This window comes from Ammospiza caudacuta, chromosome 2, assembly GCF_027887145.1.
Source record: "Ammospiza caudacuta isolate bAmmCau1 chromosome 2, bAmmCau1.pri, whole genome shotgun sequence".
Classification (NCBI taxonomy): domain Eukaryota; kingdom Metazoa; phylum Chordata; class Aves; order Passeriformes; family Passerellidae; genus Ammospiza; species Ammospiza caudacuta.
Genome location: NC_080594.1, coordinates 97,272,257 through 97,289,509, shown reverse-complemented (window position 1 = coordinate 97,289,509; position 17,253 = coordinate 97,272,257). Strand labels below are relative to the sequence as shown.

The following is a 17,253-nucleotide window of genomic DNA, read 5'->3' as shown; positions in this document are numbered from 1 at the left end:
CTTTGACAGTGCTGGCACACCATTGTTGAATTAGTTAGATACAAAGAAATTTTTGTGATCTAAGTCTTAACAGGTGGTAATAGGTGGTAGGTTTTTTCCTTTGTGAATTTGTTTGCACATGTGTAAAAGGTGATTTGGGGGTGGAGTTTTGCCAAGGATATTCAGAAATTGTAGAAGAATTGAATTTTACTCTGCCACATTTACAGAAATGTTTTTAGTAGCTGAAGAAAGTGGGCTTGAGAAGGTGGGTGGGGGTGGGTGTGGTTTATCATATGATTTCAGATAGTGCAGGAAGGAAGGAATAAACTGAGTGACAGGCACCTGTCCTGCTTCTCTCATTTCAAACACCTCTGGTTTTGCCCATTTTAGACCAATCTTGTGAAGCTGCTTTTGATGCACCAGGCAAATCCCAATCTTCTTAACTGCAATAATGAAAAGCCTTCAGGTAAGTGAAAATCCATGTACATGGTGTATGTATTAGCTATTGTGACACATTTTCTTTCCTTCGTGTTTTCTTAGCTATTGTTTATTTAGTGTGTAGAGTTATATACACATACACATGTGTACCTTCTTAAACACATTGCTGAAAACTGCTGGTCATGGTAACACAGGATATCATATCAAATGACAGCATGTCCTTCCACTTGTTTCATTCCCTGTTTATCTTTAGCTATGTTTCTTACTTGAGAGTTCTTCTGGGCCTTGGTGGTAGCTGCATTTACACATTTTGGTGACTTCCCACTGAGATCCTTTCTCAACTGCTTGTAGTACATGGCCTCTTGAGTTGGGATATCTATAGCTATTGTCTGAAAACAAATTCAACACCTTGTTTTGAAGTGTAGCTGCCATTGCTTACTGCAGATGACACCTTCTTAAACCACAGAGCAACAGGGAGCTGAAGCGCTGGCTGTAAAGGTAATAGAATTGTAGACTCTGTTAGGTTGGAAGGGACTTCAGATCAATTGGTCTAGCACAGACATCAAAGCAGAGCTGATGTCAGCAATGCTAGTTAGCAGTGTGGAGAAGAAGAAACACATGGCTGTTCTACATTCTGTGCCTAGGATGAAGATGCAACTCAGTAATGTAGATAATAGTAACTTCCTGTCAGGTTATGGGTGAAACTTCCCTTGCATAATAAAGCAAAATATGTTATGCTTCAAGTGCTGTACTGCCTACAAACACAGGGAACTTCGTGATACTAACCTTAGCAGTGTTGTCTGTGGTTAGATAGAGATTTCATTTGTAAAAAAGGCTGTGAACTAAACTCAGATAATCTGAGTTATAATAACAACTGCCTTGTTATGCAGTTAGCTAACCATATTCAGTAGGTATTTAATACAGTTGAGTTAACTGTCTTCCTGGTCTGCAAGCAGAACTGTTTTCAGCACTTCTGTATGTATAAAGCATATAAATCTAGCTTGTAGAAATGTAAAACATTTTAAAAGGATTTAAGTGCATGTTTTCACAGGAATAAAGTTGAAAAGAGTTGTATTGTTTTTCCTGAAGTCCTGTAAATTATTGAATACTTTGGTTTGCTACACAGCAAGAATAGTTTTGAGGTTTTGCATATGACAACTTAAGTCTGTACTGAATTTACTTTGCCTTTGTTTTCCCAGTAATTTCAAGTATTATTTTATGGTTGATATCTGAGCAATTCCTTTTGGGTTGTCTAGCCTCATGTTTAGTCTTAATCTAATGTAGAGATTTTAATTCAAAGGAGCTTTTCTGCACCATTTTCTTGTCTGAAATGCTGTTGTTCCAATGTCTTAGATGTTGCAGCTTCTGATTTTATTGAGGAAATGCTTCTGAAGGCTGAAATCGTTTGGGAGGAAAAAATGAAAGACCCTTTAGCTGCTTCTTCTTTATCTCAAGAAGAGCCATATGAAGAGATCGTCCATGATTTGCCCACAATTTCCAATAAACTGTAAGTAAGTGCTGGTGGTGTTATAGAGCAATTCCCTGCAGTCATATTATCCTTTGAACCATATCTGTCAATCTGTGAATCCTAGCTGAATGTGCTTGGAGATGTTTAAATCCCAGCTGGACATGGTCCTGGGCAGCTGTCTTTGCATGTCCCTGCCTGAGCAGGATGAATGGACCAGGTGCGCTCTAGGAAGTCCTTTCCACCCCCAGCCATTCTGTGATTCTGTGTGATTTGATGGATCAAGTAACTTTCCTTTTTGAAATCTCCTGAATAATCTTTTGCATTTGTATCTCTCATATCTTTTTGTCAGCCTTTGTTTTATAGTTATAGATTATGAATAATAAAATATTATAATTGCCAGCAGAAATTACCTGGAGTTGCCTTAGCAGAATTATTAGAGGTTAATACTGTAGACTTGAACACCCTTTTCTTAAGGTAGATGGGTATAGTGTGAGTAAAACTATCATTGCCTATGAGAGAAGCAAGGAAAAATCCTGAAAAGAGAAAAATCAGATACATGATTGCAGATGAATTTATACTGGTCAAAATTATATTTACAAGTTTATATTTAGATTTGTACTGCTTAAAATTCAAGTGGAATCAAGTAGCATTTAGCAGTGAGGACTTAAAACTCAATATTGAAGAGTCAATTTTTTGTCTTAAATTGAAATGTTGGTACTTTTGTATTTTTTTGTCAACCTTAAAAAAAGATTGCCATGGGTATGTAAAAAGAGATGTACAATAGGTATGAAGCATAAATGGCTGTGTTATGGTAGTAAAAGACATACTGATATTTCAAATTCTTCTTTCCAGATACTGTGATCCAGGGAATTTTAAAAGTTACAAGTAATGCATTTATACAGTGTGCAGTTGCCATATGTTGAAAGTATATATTTGTTAGTTGCATAATCTTGCAAAACATTGACAATAATTTTTCTGTAGTAATCACTGAATAGTGTGTGGAGAAGACAATAACCTCCCATAGAGAGACAGATAAAGCATATATGCTTCCATTTCATAAAATTTGGAAGAGGTGAGCAACTGTCATGAAATGATCAATCTGTTAAACTCAGAACTCTGTGGGATACATTGATATTTAGTAAAGATTTAATATTTAATGGATGGTAAACACAGTGTGTTGCTTCGTCATTTGTAGTCATTAATACATGCTGAATATATGATACTACTGTTTATGAAATTAAAAATTTTTCCTGCTTGATAATTCCTTACAAAATAATCAGTCCTCTAGTCTGACCCACCGTTTCAATAGCATAAATCATACTCCTCCAATTTATGTGGCCTTCAACTGTCTTTTAAATGAAAAAAAATTAATCTTGAGGCATCACTTGAGGCCTTTAGATTCTGAAATGTAACTAAAAAATTTATTTTTAATTATTGATATGTTTTAATACTAGAAGTAGAGGGTAGGTCACTCTTGTACCTATGTAATGATGCCTAGCAAAAGTTATTCATAGAGGTTTTAGAGACTTTGAGAACAGTCATCATTCTTGTGATGACTAAGTGATCTAGGTGATGCATTTCCATGTGTTTTATATTCTAGAAGTTTGTACTGCAGTGCACATATTGTACTGAAAACTGGTTTCAGTGCTAACACCCATTAACCTCTGGAAGACATGATCTACACATATTTTAAGTGGTGTGAAAATATTTTTTTCTCTACTCTTTCCTTCCTGTAATGCATAGATTAAGATAGCTGATTTTTGACAGTTTTCCATATAGTGACTCTTTATATGACAGTAATGCGACCTGATGTGTAAAAACCTTCACTGGAAGTTTTGAGAAAGCAAAGCCCACTGAAGAGAAAATCATAGAAAATCAATGTATGTGTGGGATTGGATGAGTTTAGCTTCTATTGCCAATGTATCCCAGTGTGGGACTGCATGTAGTCTGTGGTGCTTGCATGAGAATGCAGCACCAGGTGAAGCCAAAGCCCTGCTCAGCTCTGTGCACTGACTCTGGCAGTGATCCTTTGCACATACCCATAGGGGGCCATTATTAGGATACAGCAAGCTTGAAGTAATGACACTTTGGCACGTTCTTGAGACTTTTAGCAGTCTTAGGTTTAGACTTCCTCAGCCAGAGCTTTGCAGTATCCATCTATCAGTTCTGCTGTCAGTGCAGTGATGTATCAGCTGGCCCTTCTGACATTGGAGCATTCTCGGAAGGCAAAATTATTTATGTATTTTTCTCATGCATGTCTCAGCTATCACCACTGAATATGTAAAATTTTTGGTGAACCATACCCCACAGACTTGCATGTTACTTATAAATCCTCTAACCTTAATTTATAGTGGCTGAAAATCAGGTGTCATCTCATAGTAAGCTCTACAGTATCATGCTTATAATTGTGAAGCCTAAAACCTTTGCAGAGAGGTATTATTCCAAATGATAGTACACATATTCTTAAGATATAGTGAATTATCCTCCAGAGTGACACCATGCTGCATTTTGGAGAGGCAGCCTAGATGCCTGGTTTCAATTTTTTTTTTTTTTTTTAATGGCTAATGTTGAAAACAGAGTTTCATCCTTCATGCTCTGTTAACAGTCTTTAGAAAAATGTGTACTGTGCTAGTTTGAAGATAAATATCTGTGCTCTTCTTGTGTACCAAACCAATTTTTTAGTGGTGAAGAGGAGTGCACAATAATAATCCACATATACCTTTGCTTTAGTATACATTGCATCCATTCTTCATCAACTCTCTCGATGCAAAAAAGCAGTCTGAGGTGGAAAGTTTTGCAGTAGTTCCTAGTAATTCTATACTGTGGCCATATTGCTTTATGGCCATGTCTCAGAAGAAAACAGTATTCAAAAGCAGACTCAAAAATGATGAACAAACAATTATAAATAGCATGTGTTCTGTCAGCAAATCTAGTTTTGCTGGTTGAAATTTAAATTACAGCATTGATTTCTGGGATAACATTGTAAAGAGGTGAATTGAAGTTAGGAGAGGAAACAAAATTTAGTAGTCAGTATATTTGAAGTATGCTGTTACCAAGCAAACCTGGCTTTCTGCATTGCACTCAATCTCATCAGTGAGGTGTGGGTGGCACGGGGCAGGGTTGCAGTTATTTCTCTTTTTCACTCCTCTTGTCTTGCTCTTTTCTTGTGCTTTGCACAGGCCCTCCAAAAGCTGCAACACCTTTGAGGCCCTACCTGCTTCAGCATAGTTCTTTGGTCATAATTGACCAAGTAAATTAGCTGAAGGACAGAATTTTAGTAATGTCATGAAGTTATTTGAAGGTTGACCATTGCAGCAAACCTAAGGTCTATGCTGGAAAGTTTAGCCAGTCTTAATTCTAATGGTACATTCAAAAGAAAATTTGTTACTCCACTGGCAAAAATACCAGCACAGAATACATTAGTTGACATAGCTTACAGTTCAGAACATTAAATTGGCCATATCTGTTTAAATGAGACTTTACGCTCATGCTATGGTCACAATGTTTGCTGTACTTCTACTCCAGTACATCTGCCTGTAGAGCACAGATAGTGCACTCATCTTGGTAGTGATAATTACCAAAAAATTAAGAACTTAGTCACAAAGTAATGCTAACTTAATCACATTGTATATTTTCCAATGCATGTTTAAGTAAATATTAATTTTAGTAATGATGTGTTTCAAAATCAGCACAAGAATGTGAAATAAAATTGAAATAGATGTTTTCAAGACAGTAGAACAGAAAAGAGATTCAATTGTTTTTACATTTCAGTTATTTTTTTCTATGTAACCATTTATTTAGCACTCGCCTTTCAATTATTCTAGTGTTTTCAAACACCCGTCTAATGTTTAATCTCTTCTGAAGGTTCTTTTATGCAACTTTAAGAAGTTTTTAGACTGAAATTTCAGCGATTATGCACTTTACAGGTGTCAGCTGGCCTAGAAATTGTTTGAAGTATCTCAGAATTGCCTGTGGAAGATTACAGAAATTTTCTCCAACAAAAGCTATAAGCTCAAAGGGCCTATGACAATATTACTGCAGATTCTTCCTTGATATAATTCTTTTATCAAATTAGAAGTTGTCCAAGTGCTTCCAATATTGATGACAAAACTTCCAATTTTTTGATTGTCAGCTCTTATGTTTCATGTTATTTCTTTCTTTTTTTCTTTTTAAATGACATGGTAGAGGATGGCAACTTATAGAAAAACATCTCACTTTATCTTAAAAAATGTCCAATAAAAAATACACTATATTTCAAATTAATTCCATACATGAAGTCTTCTTGGCATAAAAATTAAAATCACTGTTCCTCCATACAACATTGAATATTTTTTTCCAGTCAGTTAGGCAGGTAGAAAGTCCTACCATGTTCAAATAATATTATCCTAGATGACACTTCTTATCTACTGTGCAACATTATTTTGGCATAAGTCTTCCTTTGTGGTTAATTATTTATTAATTATCCATTAATTTTCATAAAAGAAGACAGTTCATGCTAATCTACTTGCCTATATTAACATACAATCTTTCCTTGCTCTGTTCTATAGTTGAGCTTTCAGAGGCATTGCTTGACTTAACCTTTTAACTAGTAGAAATACTTTTCTAAAAAGCCAGTGTTTTCTGGAAACATTTTGTTTTATTTTTCATACTGTCTTCTTGAACCTGAGTTATAATGAACTGTTAGAGTAATTTTAATATGTTTTTTTTCTTTCACAGAATCATTCACTTTTTTGTTTTAATATGAATTGTATGTCATCCTTTCCATCACATGAAGTCCTATTAATATCTCATAAATGTACATAATACAAAGGCTATTCTTGTGTACATCATTACATGAAAAGTGCCTGAGAAATGAGGTTATTTTTGTCCTCTTAAGTTCAAAATGCATCTGTCAAAACAGTAGACACTCCTTTACCCCCACAGTTTTCTTTGATTTACAACCTGCTTCTGAGACACCTGAAAGGTTAATTTTGTTGTGAGGAGTTTATAGCTGATTTTTAAGATTTAAGAAGCTGAATTTTCTAATGTGTGTTGTGTAGTTACCACAAAAGGGCAAGACTGAATGGGTAAGGTTCAACTTCACAGCAAAAAAATCCTGGATCGTCACAATTTAAAAGAAATGTCAAATTAATATTAAGAAAGATATAAGTGGCAGTGCTTTGGTTTTTGATACTTGAATTTTGCTTACACTTTTCTTAAAATCTTTCCTTTGTATGTAATTAAAGAAATTTGAGCAGTTTTGGACAGTAGCATAGGGCTACTCAGAAAGAAGACTTCATATTTAATTGTGTTTTGCTCAATTCTGAATCTGGGTAAAATGTGAATTAATATTTGTCATTCATGTTTGTGTCACAGGTGTTTAATTTCTTCTACAGTCTAATCACTAATATATCTTATTCTAATTGCCAAGTTCTGCTCTGCAGTTCAAACTGAATAAAAAGAGGGTATATCTTTTGTCCATGTGATATTTGGTAAATTTGTCACACAATTATCTATGGTAAATCTAAGCAGCAAATAGAAATTTTTATTTTTACCTATGTTCCTCTAAATATTTTACATTTACATGTCTGAAGCAAAACATCTTGAGGCAAAAATAATTTATATTTCACTATATGATGTTTAAACTAATTCTTTCAATATTTGCAGACTTACAGTTTCATGAAAGGCTTTGTTTGTCCATCTTTTATTCTGTGGGAAATGACTTTGTCTTGTTTTTCAATTAATTCTGTCTAGAAGATGTTGTAAACTTTATTTCTAAAATGATGGGTGTATTTCAGTTCTGTTTCCAAGAGCAACTCTTATCCTGAGTTGCTATCAATGTTAGCTATGATTATTCATTTGAGTTAACTGTGTAATCATGTTTTTTTTAATAATCAGTGATTAAACTCAAGTTACTTAGAGTAAATATAAGATTTATTTTAACTAAGTTTGGGCTTTATTCTCACATTCCCATATTAAGTCCACATTTGCTTTCAAAGAGATTATGTACACATTTTGGCAAGGAGCTGATGTACACTGCATGAGATTGTCTCATTTGCACTGTCAGAATCCAGACTAATATTTTTTAAGATATTTGTATTCTCAGCTCATGCAGCTGATTCCTTGCTAATTCCTTGGATGTACAACTTAGAAAAATTATCCAAGATTTTGGCATTGTTTTGTTTTCAGAAGTGTCATATTGTCTGAACTGCCAGTAGGGAAAACAAGTCCATGTGTATAATAGAAATAGTTTTAACTCTTATGTAGATGAAAAGTAATGCACATTGTTCAAGTAATTTCAGGAGTCTGCTGTTTGATTTCTTGTTTGTTTGGTTATTTTTACCTTAGCACAATTTCAGAGCAGCTAGATAAAATGCATCTTCAATATTGCCAGACTAAAGGTGAGCTAAAAAGTGATGGAATTTAATTTTGATAACTGCAATGGTGATATATGTATTGTTACATTTAAACACGCTATTTTTCAAAATAGTATTGTGTAGTTTAATTGTGCTTTTTAAATTCAGTTGCAAAATTGGCTATTGATTTGCCAGCCTAGTGGTGTCAAAAGCAGACTCATGCATATTCACTTTGGCTTGCTCAATTCTGCTTCAGGAAGACATGCATAAAGGTGAATTTTTAATCAAAGTATGTTGCTCTGTGTCTTTGGGAACAGACCAGCCTATGTGAACAGTTTATTTCTCACCAATTTGTTTTCAGTACTTGGACCAGGAGCTTGTGTTTGAGTCCTGAGCTGTGTCTCAGTTCTGTGCTTGTGCCACCCACAATTTGATTGTCTGTCATCTTCAGTAGGAGTCTAATTGCTTTATTGATTCTCTTTGTAGCAATCCCCTGGCATTACCAATTGCCAAGCAAGACAGTTTGCTGGAGAAAGATACCATGTTCAAAGATGCAGCTAAAGGCTTGTGTAAGCAGCAATCTCAAGACAGTGCATCTGAAAATATCACTGTGAACACCACAACCAAACTTGAGCAGGTATCAGTATGCTGTGTCTTGAAATTTTCATTAGTGCTTAGATCTGGAGGTTGTAAACTTAATGAAGCTGAAGACCATAGTACTTTATTCCCTCACCATAGAGCACTATCATTTGCATTATGGAGCCTTGACCACTCCCTGCAGTCTGTCTGTTTCCTCTGCAAATGGAACAGCTGCTTCCTGCCAGCTGCTGGTCAGGGGCTGTGGGGAGGGCTCCGAGCCCCTCAAATTCTATTCATGGGTGACAACGGGGGGGGACAACTGTTGGTGCTGCCCAGAGTGTGTGCTTGTCTCAGACTTCGAGTTACAAAAGAAACACAGCCTGGGAGACTGAAAAAACAAATAAATGTCTAAGGAATATCAAGTTGCAGTAAGTGACTGTAATTCAAAGCTAGGAATTGCCAGATTTACAGCTGCAGTGTTAACTTCCTTACTTGTGATAATGTATTAGATCATCAGCACTGATTATTTGGATACACTTTACAGTTTTCTCAACAGGAGGACAATCTCATTCATTAGATAGGATGGATGCAAAAGGAGACAATTATCTATTGCTTATAAATCTAGCATGTCCCAGGTTTGAATGTTTAGGACTTAATTTTTTGGGTTGTTCTTTGCGTTTGTTTTGGGTTTTGTTTTCTTTGGATTTGTTTATGATACAAAGAGTTTGGTTTTTTTCCTGTTACAGGCGTTTGGGAAACACATATTCCAGAAATATTTAGCCATTTAAGAAAAAGCTACTTTAGGAACAAGGGATGGGGGAGGGTAGCATTTCCATTAAAAATAATTTAATTTGAATTTGAAGCATAACAAAGGAGCAAGATATTGGTTTGATTTAAGCCACGTTTGGTTCAAAGAAACTGCATCTCTGTCTTGGCAGAAGAATGCATGCTCCTCTGCTTTTTATTTGGATGTGTTTCAGAGGAATGGCTTGATCATACGAGATCAATCAGTGCATCCATATGTAAATGATATGAGTCAATCTGTGAAAGAACTTCAGCTTTGGAATCCTGTGGAGTGCTGGTTCCCTACCCAGTCAGCGGATACCACAGCATGTTTTGCACTTGGCTTACATCTTGTTTTCATGTCGTGCAGTTTCTGATGTTGCTGACTGATGTGATTTGGTAGAAACTGCCTTTCCAAAGGGACAAGCGCTGCTTGTCAGAAAAGTGAATGCTTGCAACCCTTTAAGGAGGAATCCTCCTATAATTGCAGGAAAAGAGAGGGGAGTATTTTGCTTACAGTCTTGCCAAGACTATTGCTTGCTTCTAGATGTTCAACAGAAGTGTGTACAAGAACACAAATACTTTTTTTGCGTCTGAATAATTTTGATGTAAACCTCGTCAAAATTATTCAGGTTTTCATTATTGCTAAGCTAAACTTTTGCTTTATAGTTTGTGCACTAAAACATGCGCAGAAAGTGATAAGATTAACAGATTAATTTTCAGTCTTTCAGATGAAAATGAACAAACAGAAGTTTTTATGCTGATAGTTTCATTGCCCACCACGATCTTGAGTCTCTTCAGGGTCTCAGGGCAGATTTTCAAAAGCACTCCTGTTGTTTCACTGCTTACTACAGTGGAACCTCCCACAATAATTACAATTCAAAGACAAGAGAGCAGACTTAAAGCTGAAACTGTTTTAACTCTTATTTGAGAAATTGCTGCAGGAAACAGTCTGAAATTCTACTCTAATCTAGCTAAGAGTGTGTATCCTATGTTTTTTTAAGAGCAGAGTAAACTAGAAAATATCTCTAGTTGCTGAATTTGGAGAAGTGCATGGATAGGAAGAGGCCTGTCTGAGAAATTGTCATTAGAAGGGGATAGGTTAAAAATAGTGCTATTTTAGTGAGTTTTAAAATGACTGGTTGCATTAGAAAAGAATTAATAAAACTCTTCAGCTGGCAAGAGCTTAATGAGCTTTAGCTCTTGTGAAGGAAGTAAAGAGCCTCTAGATTTTGTCAAATTAAAATATGTAATATTTTTTCTTTTGATGTAATTGTGATCCTGGAAGTAGAGGGTTTGTATTCTCTACTACTTGCCATGCTTTATGAGCTGTAGGTATATGTGTATCATATCTGTATTTGTCTTAATAATATTTAGATCTCAGTTTTCAAAGACAAAATTTTTCCATTTAACACTTTTTATTATTATTATTTTTTAATTTCACAACTTGGGAAATAAAGCTTTGTTTTAGTGCTGATAACAAAGGAAATCTTTGAACAATCCCTTCCTGCTGTTCCTGCCTTTTGGGTATCCTAATCTTAAGGATTGTCTAATGAGTTGTCTTTTATTCTTACTAGTTGCATTCAAAGTACACTCAAAGTAATCATGTTCTGTTTAATTTTTCAGTAGGATATGTGGAGTCATTACTTGGATTTTATGTTCATATATTATTGAAATATATCAGGATGATATTTTGTATGCTTTATGTCAGAAACACCACACATTCTTAGGCAATCTGGCATGCAGATTAGGCCTTTATTGGGAGGTCAAAAAGAAAAAATTGATCCTAGCACATTTCAGGCATGCATTTTTAATAGAAAAAGCCTTTAAGTTTTTTGGTTTGGAAAGAAATAACTATTCAAATTTATGTATCACTTCAGATTTCTTTAATTGTAAAAATGTTGAAAAATAGCCTTAAGAAAATATTATTTCCTAGATAGATTTTTATTATTTGAAGTATAGGAGATGGTGATGAAGTGACTACTTCAATAAAGCCTTTTGGACCTTTCTTGGCTTGTATTAGCTTTTGTTTTTTTCTTATTTAAAAGGTGTTCTTTGATCATCAGTAATGTCAAGATCTGTGCTGCCAAACAAAGAAAGCAGTATGAATAATTTTCAGAATTTTATCATATTCTCAATTTCTCTTCCTCTCATCTGGGAAAGATAGTTTTTGATAACAGATTCAAGTTAATAGCTTGGAATTGAATTACATGCTTCATGCTGCAAATAAATATAAATGAAATATTTTATTTCTCGTAATTGAGTCTTCTTTAAAAAAGTAAAATTGTCCTTTGGTTCTTGTTTATGTATTGTTGGCCATGTGAAATGTGTGATAGAGTATCCCCGATGCCCTTTTGATTGTTCCCATATGAATTATGACACAGACAAGGCTCAGCTGTGAATAATACAATATTACACATAAGAGCTGGGATTTATAAATATATTTCAGTGACACAAGTATGTAAAAAATATATTTAACTAAATAATATATATAACTATGTAACTAGATATAACTAATCTATGAGCAGATTCTGAACGTTGTTAAGTATGTAATTGAATAGAGTAAATAGAAATCTTCTTTGTAAGCATTACAAAAATTTAAAAAGGAATCACTCTCAGAGGCATGGTTATGTTGGAACTTCTGCTGTATGTATGGCTATTTTTATTTTATGTCTCATAACATATACATCATGCAATTAAAATGACAGCCAGATAGATGCATTGAGCTAAAAAACGCATCTGTATGGTCAGAAAAGTGGATGAGAATGGACGCTTAAGGTGCCCATAAATAAGATATTAAAAATATCATTTAGTGTTAAGGCAAATCAGTGATTAGTTTAAGGGATTTAGAGTTTCGTATTTCTATGTGATTATTTGCTTGTTGAACAATGGAATTGGATGCAATCATTCAGGTAGAAAATGCTGAAACTCCAAATCCTAACTTTGTAGAAAAATGTTGAAAAGATTTTGATTTCCTTACCTGGAGTTTTACTGAGCACTTCACATTTCTAACCTTACTTACTGAATGAGCATTTTTGGCCATGCCTAGATTATGAAATAAATGCCAGCCAGTGCCTGTTCCTGGCCTAGGGCTGTGTGGGATGACTCCATAGACATCTGTAAGGAAAAATGTTTCTCCCTCCAGAGATGGGGCCATGTCCAAATGACCTATGGAAAAAGATTATTTTCATTTGACCTGAATGATACCCAGGTTTCATCTGCATGAGTGCTAGCTGATAGGAACCAGGAAGGTACAAGGAAGTATGCTAAAAGGTTCAGAAAACATGAAGAATCCCAGGGCAGTACTTTTATCCAAGCCTTGCTTTTATTTACAGATACCTAGCAGAGGTTTAATCTTTGTAGGGATAGTTTAAAAGAAGCTCATTCTATGGCACAGGTGTTCTGAGTTTTGATAGCACACAAGGGGGTGCAGTGAATGCCACTGCCTGTTTTGTTCCTTCATGCCAGGTAAGCACACTATTAAAGAAAGAATGCCACAGATTTGTCTCTCTGCTGTCTCTCTACAAGACACTTAAAAATATTCTTGGAATTCTTTGGTTATTTTTTTTTCTCTATTGCAATATATATCATCAAAGACAAATTCCAAAATGCAATTTAATTTTTTGTTTTGCCAAGTAGAATTCTTGTTTTCTAGTCAGCTGTACGTCCAACTGCCATAATTAAAAACAAAAAGGGCAAGAAATGCCATTTTCTATGTGACAGAGGGATCTTCATTCACTTCAATGGGATGAGGAACAAACCTCTTCAATAGGTAGACAATGGGTGCCTTACACCTGAAAGGCACAGGTAGTGAAATCTGAGTATCAGGTTTTCTGAACGTGACCTTAAACCTATGGCAACTGAGCTGCAGCTTGGAAGTTCTGTGTCAGATCTCCAGTACTGAACACAAGTATCCATTGTCTTTGGGCTCTTCCCCATGGTAGAAGCAAGCTCCATGATCTCTCCAGTATCTCCCAGTCTGCTTCTGTCTCTGATCTCCTGTTACTGACAAAAGCTGAAGGTGCTGAGGTGTTCATCAAAACAGGGCAGTGCCTGCTTTTCTCTTGAGCCTTCACTTTAAGCAGAGCAATAGAAGAAAGAAGTATCATCTTATTTGTCCATTCTCAAAATAGACCCTAAGTTATTATAGTAAACTCTGAACAAACAACTTAATTCTACTGCCATTCATGTGAGAATTTTCTGTTTCTGGGTATTTTGCTGCCATAAAAAATGAATCAAACTACATTTGAAGCATAGACCATTATTTATAAGCACACTGCTTAATGTGTCAGTGTTGATTTTGTCTTTAATCAAATTTCCATTATCACTGATTCTTTCTTCTTCTGTCTCCTGTCTCAGTCTTTTGGATCTTTTTTGTTTCATTAGGTTTTTATTTACCCTTTCAGAGTTTTTATTATTCACCCTAATCGCAGAAGTGTTAAACAATTTCACTCACGAGTTTTGGCTAAAGTGGACTCTTCTGATTATCTTCTGGTTTCCCTAACAACACATTTCTAATTTCTTACTAACTTGCTTCTCTTCTGCAAGAAAAATTCAAGTACAATTTCAAATCCCATATGATAAAGAGTGGTCTGAGAGCTTCGTTAAATACTGCAAGAAATACTTTACAAGTCCAGTAGCTAATTTCTTGATTTCTTCTGCTATAAACATTTAATGAAGAGAGCAGGAAAATTGCATTTGATCCAAGAATCTTTATGAGTTTAAGAACTGAAAATTGTGCTCTGGTATCTTCTAAAGAGCCCATCAGACTCATGCAGTTATACACCATAACATTGACATTAATTTTTATATTCTTCTCTTGATTAATGATGTGGATTTATTGGGAGTCACAGCTTATCAGTTTCCTAATGCATTTTTTCCCATAAATTCTAGTGGTCTTGGTTTATACTGTAGAGTTAGAACATTATGGTACAGAATGATTCACTGTGAAGTTACTTTATGTCTCTAATTTTTGTTTTCTAGATCAAGCTAATGCCTCCAGCTCCAAATGATGACCTGGCCTCTCTGAGTGAGCTAACAGACAGCAGCCTGCTTTACGAGATTCAGAAGCGTTTCAACAACAATCAGATATATGTGAGTTGCTATTCACCTATCAATAGTAAGCTTTCAAAAAAGACCAAAGAGAGAACAGGAGAAATAGGATTGCTAACATATTTACTGGACAGTAACCTGCTCCAAACTCATGCTTAGTTTTAAAAGGATGAGGGCATGTATGTGTGTGTTAGCCCTGCAATTCCTCAAGATTGTGTAGGAAAAGGAGAAATAAAAAATAGAGTATCACTTCAGACAGGTTTGAATAGAATTTATGTGTGTTTATTTCATGGAGGAAGTAAGTTGGTAAACATTGGTGAATGCATTTGTCATGAATGGGTGTTTTAAGGTCACTCCAATCACAGTGTGGTGGGGTGGGAATGCACCACCATGATTTATAATCTTCCTTCTCACACCACCAAAAGAGCCTTCCATTTTCAATGCTATGTTAATTTAATAGAGTATGAGTACTGGAAATGTAAAAGAAACTAGGATCTAAAGAGCTTAGAATTCTGCATGGGAGAGTTAATTATTCATTTCTTCTAGCATCAGAGAAATAATTATATTGTAGTGTTAATCATCTAGATACCAAAAGAAATTTTTGTATCCCTGTCCATACCTTACCCATAACTTATTACTAACTTACTAAACAGCTGAGTGTAATGCAAATGTGAAACGAGTATATTATGTTTAAATTTATAAGTTGATTACACTATTTAGACTAAGGGAATATGGGGAACTGTTATGTTGCTGTGATGGGAACTTCAGTTTTAGGTGTTATGACATTCAATGGTAAAAAAAATCCTGGGGTTTGGAGTCATGGATCAAATGCTAAAAAATACTCATTTTATGAGTATTTATTTTTCTTTATCTCACTTTCAAATATACCAGATAACTTAATCTGAATTAATGAAGATCCACAGAGGAAGTCTTTTATTTTAAGATGCTGAAGATTTCACCTGAAAGGATCTTGTACTCTGGAATTCTCTTAGCTTAATAGAATTTGTAGGCAGCAATCACTAGTGTTCTGCTCAACAGCAGCCACTGTGCTTTGGTAGTGTCAGCTCCAGTGCTGAAGATGCTTGCATCTTGACTTGGTTCTTAGACTTAGAAGGAAAAGTCCCAGCCAAAGTCCTCATTACCACTAAACACTTCCTGCTTCATCTTCTTTTTTAGCTTTATAAAGTTTCATTCTGCCAGAAAACCCAACAGTGAACTCAAGGTTGGTGAGAGAAGGGAAAGAAATTGATGCATTTTAGAAGAAAGCCAGTGCATTTACTATGAAAGACAATATTTTCCACCTCCCCAAATCACAATGATTCATCTTGAAAAAGACAACGTGGCTGGAACTGTTCATGTGATGCTTTGCTGTCTGAGCTCCTCAGAAACAGAAGTCTGGCAATTTCTGCATTCTAATAGCAGTAGCTATTTATGTGGAGTGAAAAGTATAGCAGCAAGATTGGCCTACAGTCTTACACTTAAGTGGACAGAATAGTAGAATGGTTTGAGTTGGAAAGGACCTTTAAGGATCATCTGGTTCCAACCCCCCTGCCATGGCCAGAGACATCTTCCAGTAGAAGATGTTAAACTCAGAGCCCCATCCAGCCTATCCTTGAACATTTCCAGGCATGAGGCATCCTCTGGGCAACCTCTTCTAGTGCCTCAGAATTGTCACAGTTAAGATTTTTTTTTCCTAGTAGCTAATATAATTCTTTCTCTTTCAGCTTAAATCCATTTCTCCTCATTCTGTCCCTACAATCCCTGATAAAGAGTCCCTCCCTATCTTTCCTGTAGTATTTCTCCCTGGAGCCTTCTGTCTCAGCTTTCTCAGCCTATCTTCACAGCAGAAGTGCTCCAGGCCTCTGATCATCTTTGTGGCCCTCATTTTGCCCTAGCAGGTCCATGTCTTTGCTGTGCTGGGACCCAGAGCTGGATGTAGTGCTGCAGGTGGGCTCTCACCAGAGCAGAGCAGAGGGGCAGAATCCCCTCTCACAGTGCTTGTGGTGCAGCCCAGGCCACAATTGGCTTTCTGGGCGGCAAGAGCACACTGCTGGCTCATGTCCAGCCTCTCATCCATCAATAGCCCCAATATGAAATAGAAAAATCTTGCAAACATGCAATCATTAGATGATTTACTCTTTCTGATATGGTCAGGATAGCTTTCCTAGATTCATGCTCATAAGTTCCTATACACATACACTTGCATAAAGACTTGCATGTGTATCAATTGCTCCATTTTACCCCACAAGCAACATATTTTAATGTATTGGCTCTGGATAACCAGTGAAGCATTTTTAAATTATGTCGTCTATTCCATAAAAATCACTTGAGGAGCTTTTTTATGTGGTAGGCATGCCAGGAGTTAGACTCGATGATCCTTGAGAGTCCCTTCCAATTCAGCAGCTTCTGGGATTCTCTGACATTTTTTTTTTTTAGTTTAGCAAGTGGTAAGCTACAAATTAACTTTCAAATAATCTACCAATAATATATGTAGTGCAATTTTTCTCTGCATAATTTTCAGTTATGAAGAATTCAATTTTATTACAAAAAATACTAATTAATTCTGTTCAAAATGTAAATTTAGATTTCAAATTCAAACTGTGGAGTTAAAAGCTCAGA

At 35.6% G+C, this 17,253-nt stretch overlaps 1 protein-coding gene across 1 annotated transcript in view; it reads left to right on the top strand.

Annotated features, from left to right (window-relative positions):
* MYO16 (myosin XVI) overlaps positions 1 to 17,253 on the top strand; it is a 277,468-nt gene that overhangs the window by 100,226 nt on the left and 159,989 nt on the right. Inside the window, exons 8-11 of the mRNA XM_058825534.1 lie at positions 370 to 445; positions 1,771 to 1,924; positions 8,707 to 8,857; positions 14,566 to 14,676. Of these exons, the coding sequence (XP_058681517.1) occupies positions 370 to 445; positions 1,771 to 1,924; positions 8,707 to 8,857; positions 14,566 to 14,676 (492 nt within the window). The remainder of the gene's footprint in view (positions 1 to 369; positions 446 to 1,770; positions 1,925 to 8,706; positions 8,858 to 14,565; positions 14,677 to 17,253) is intronic.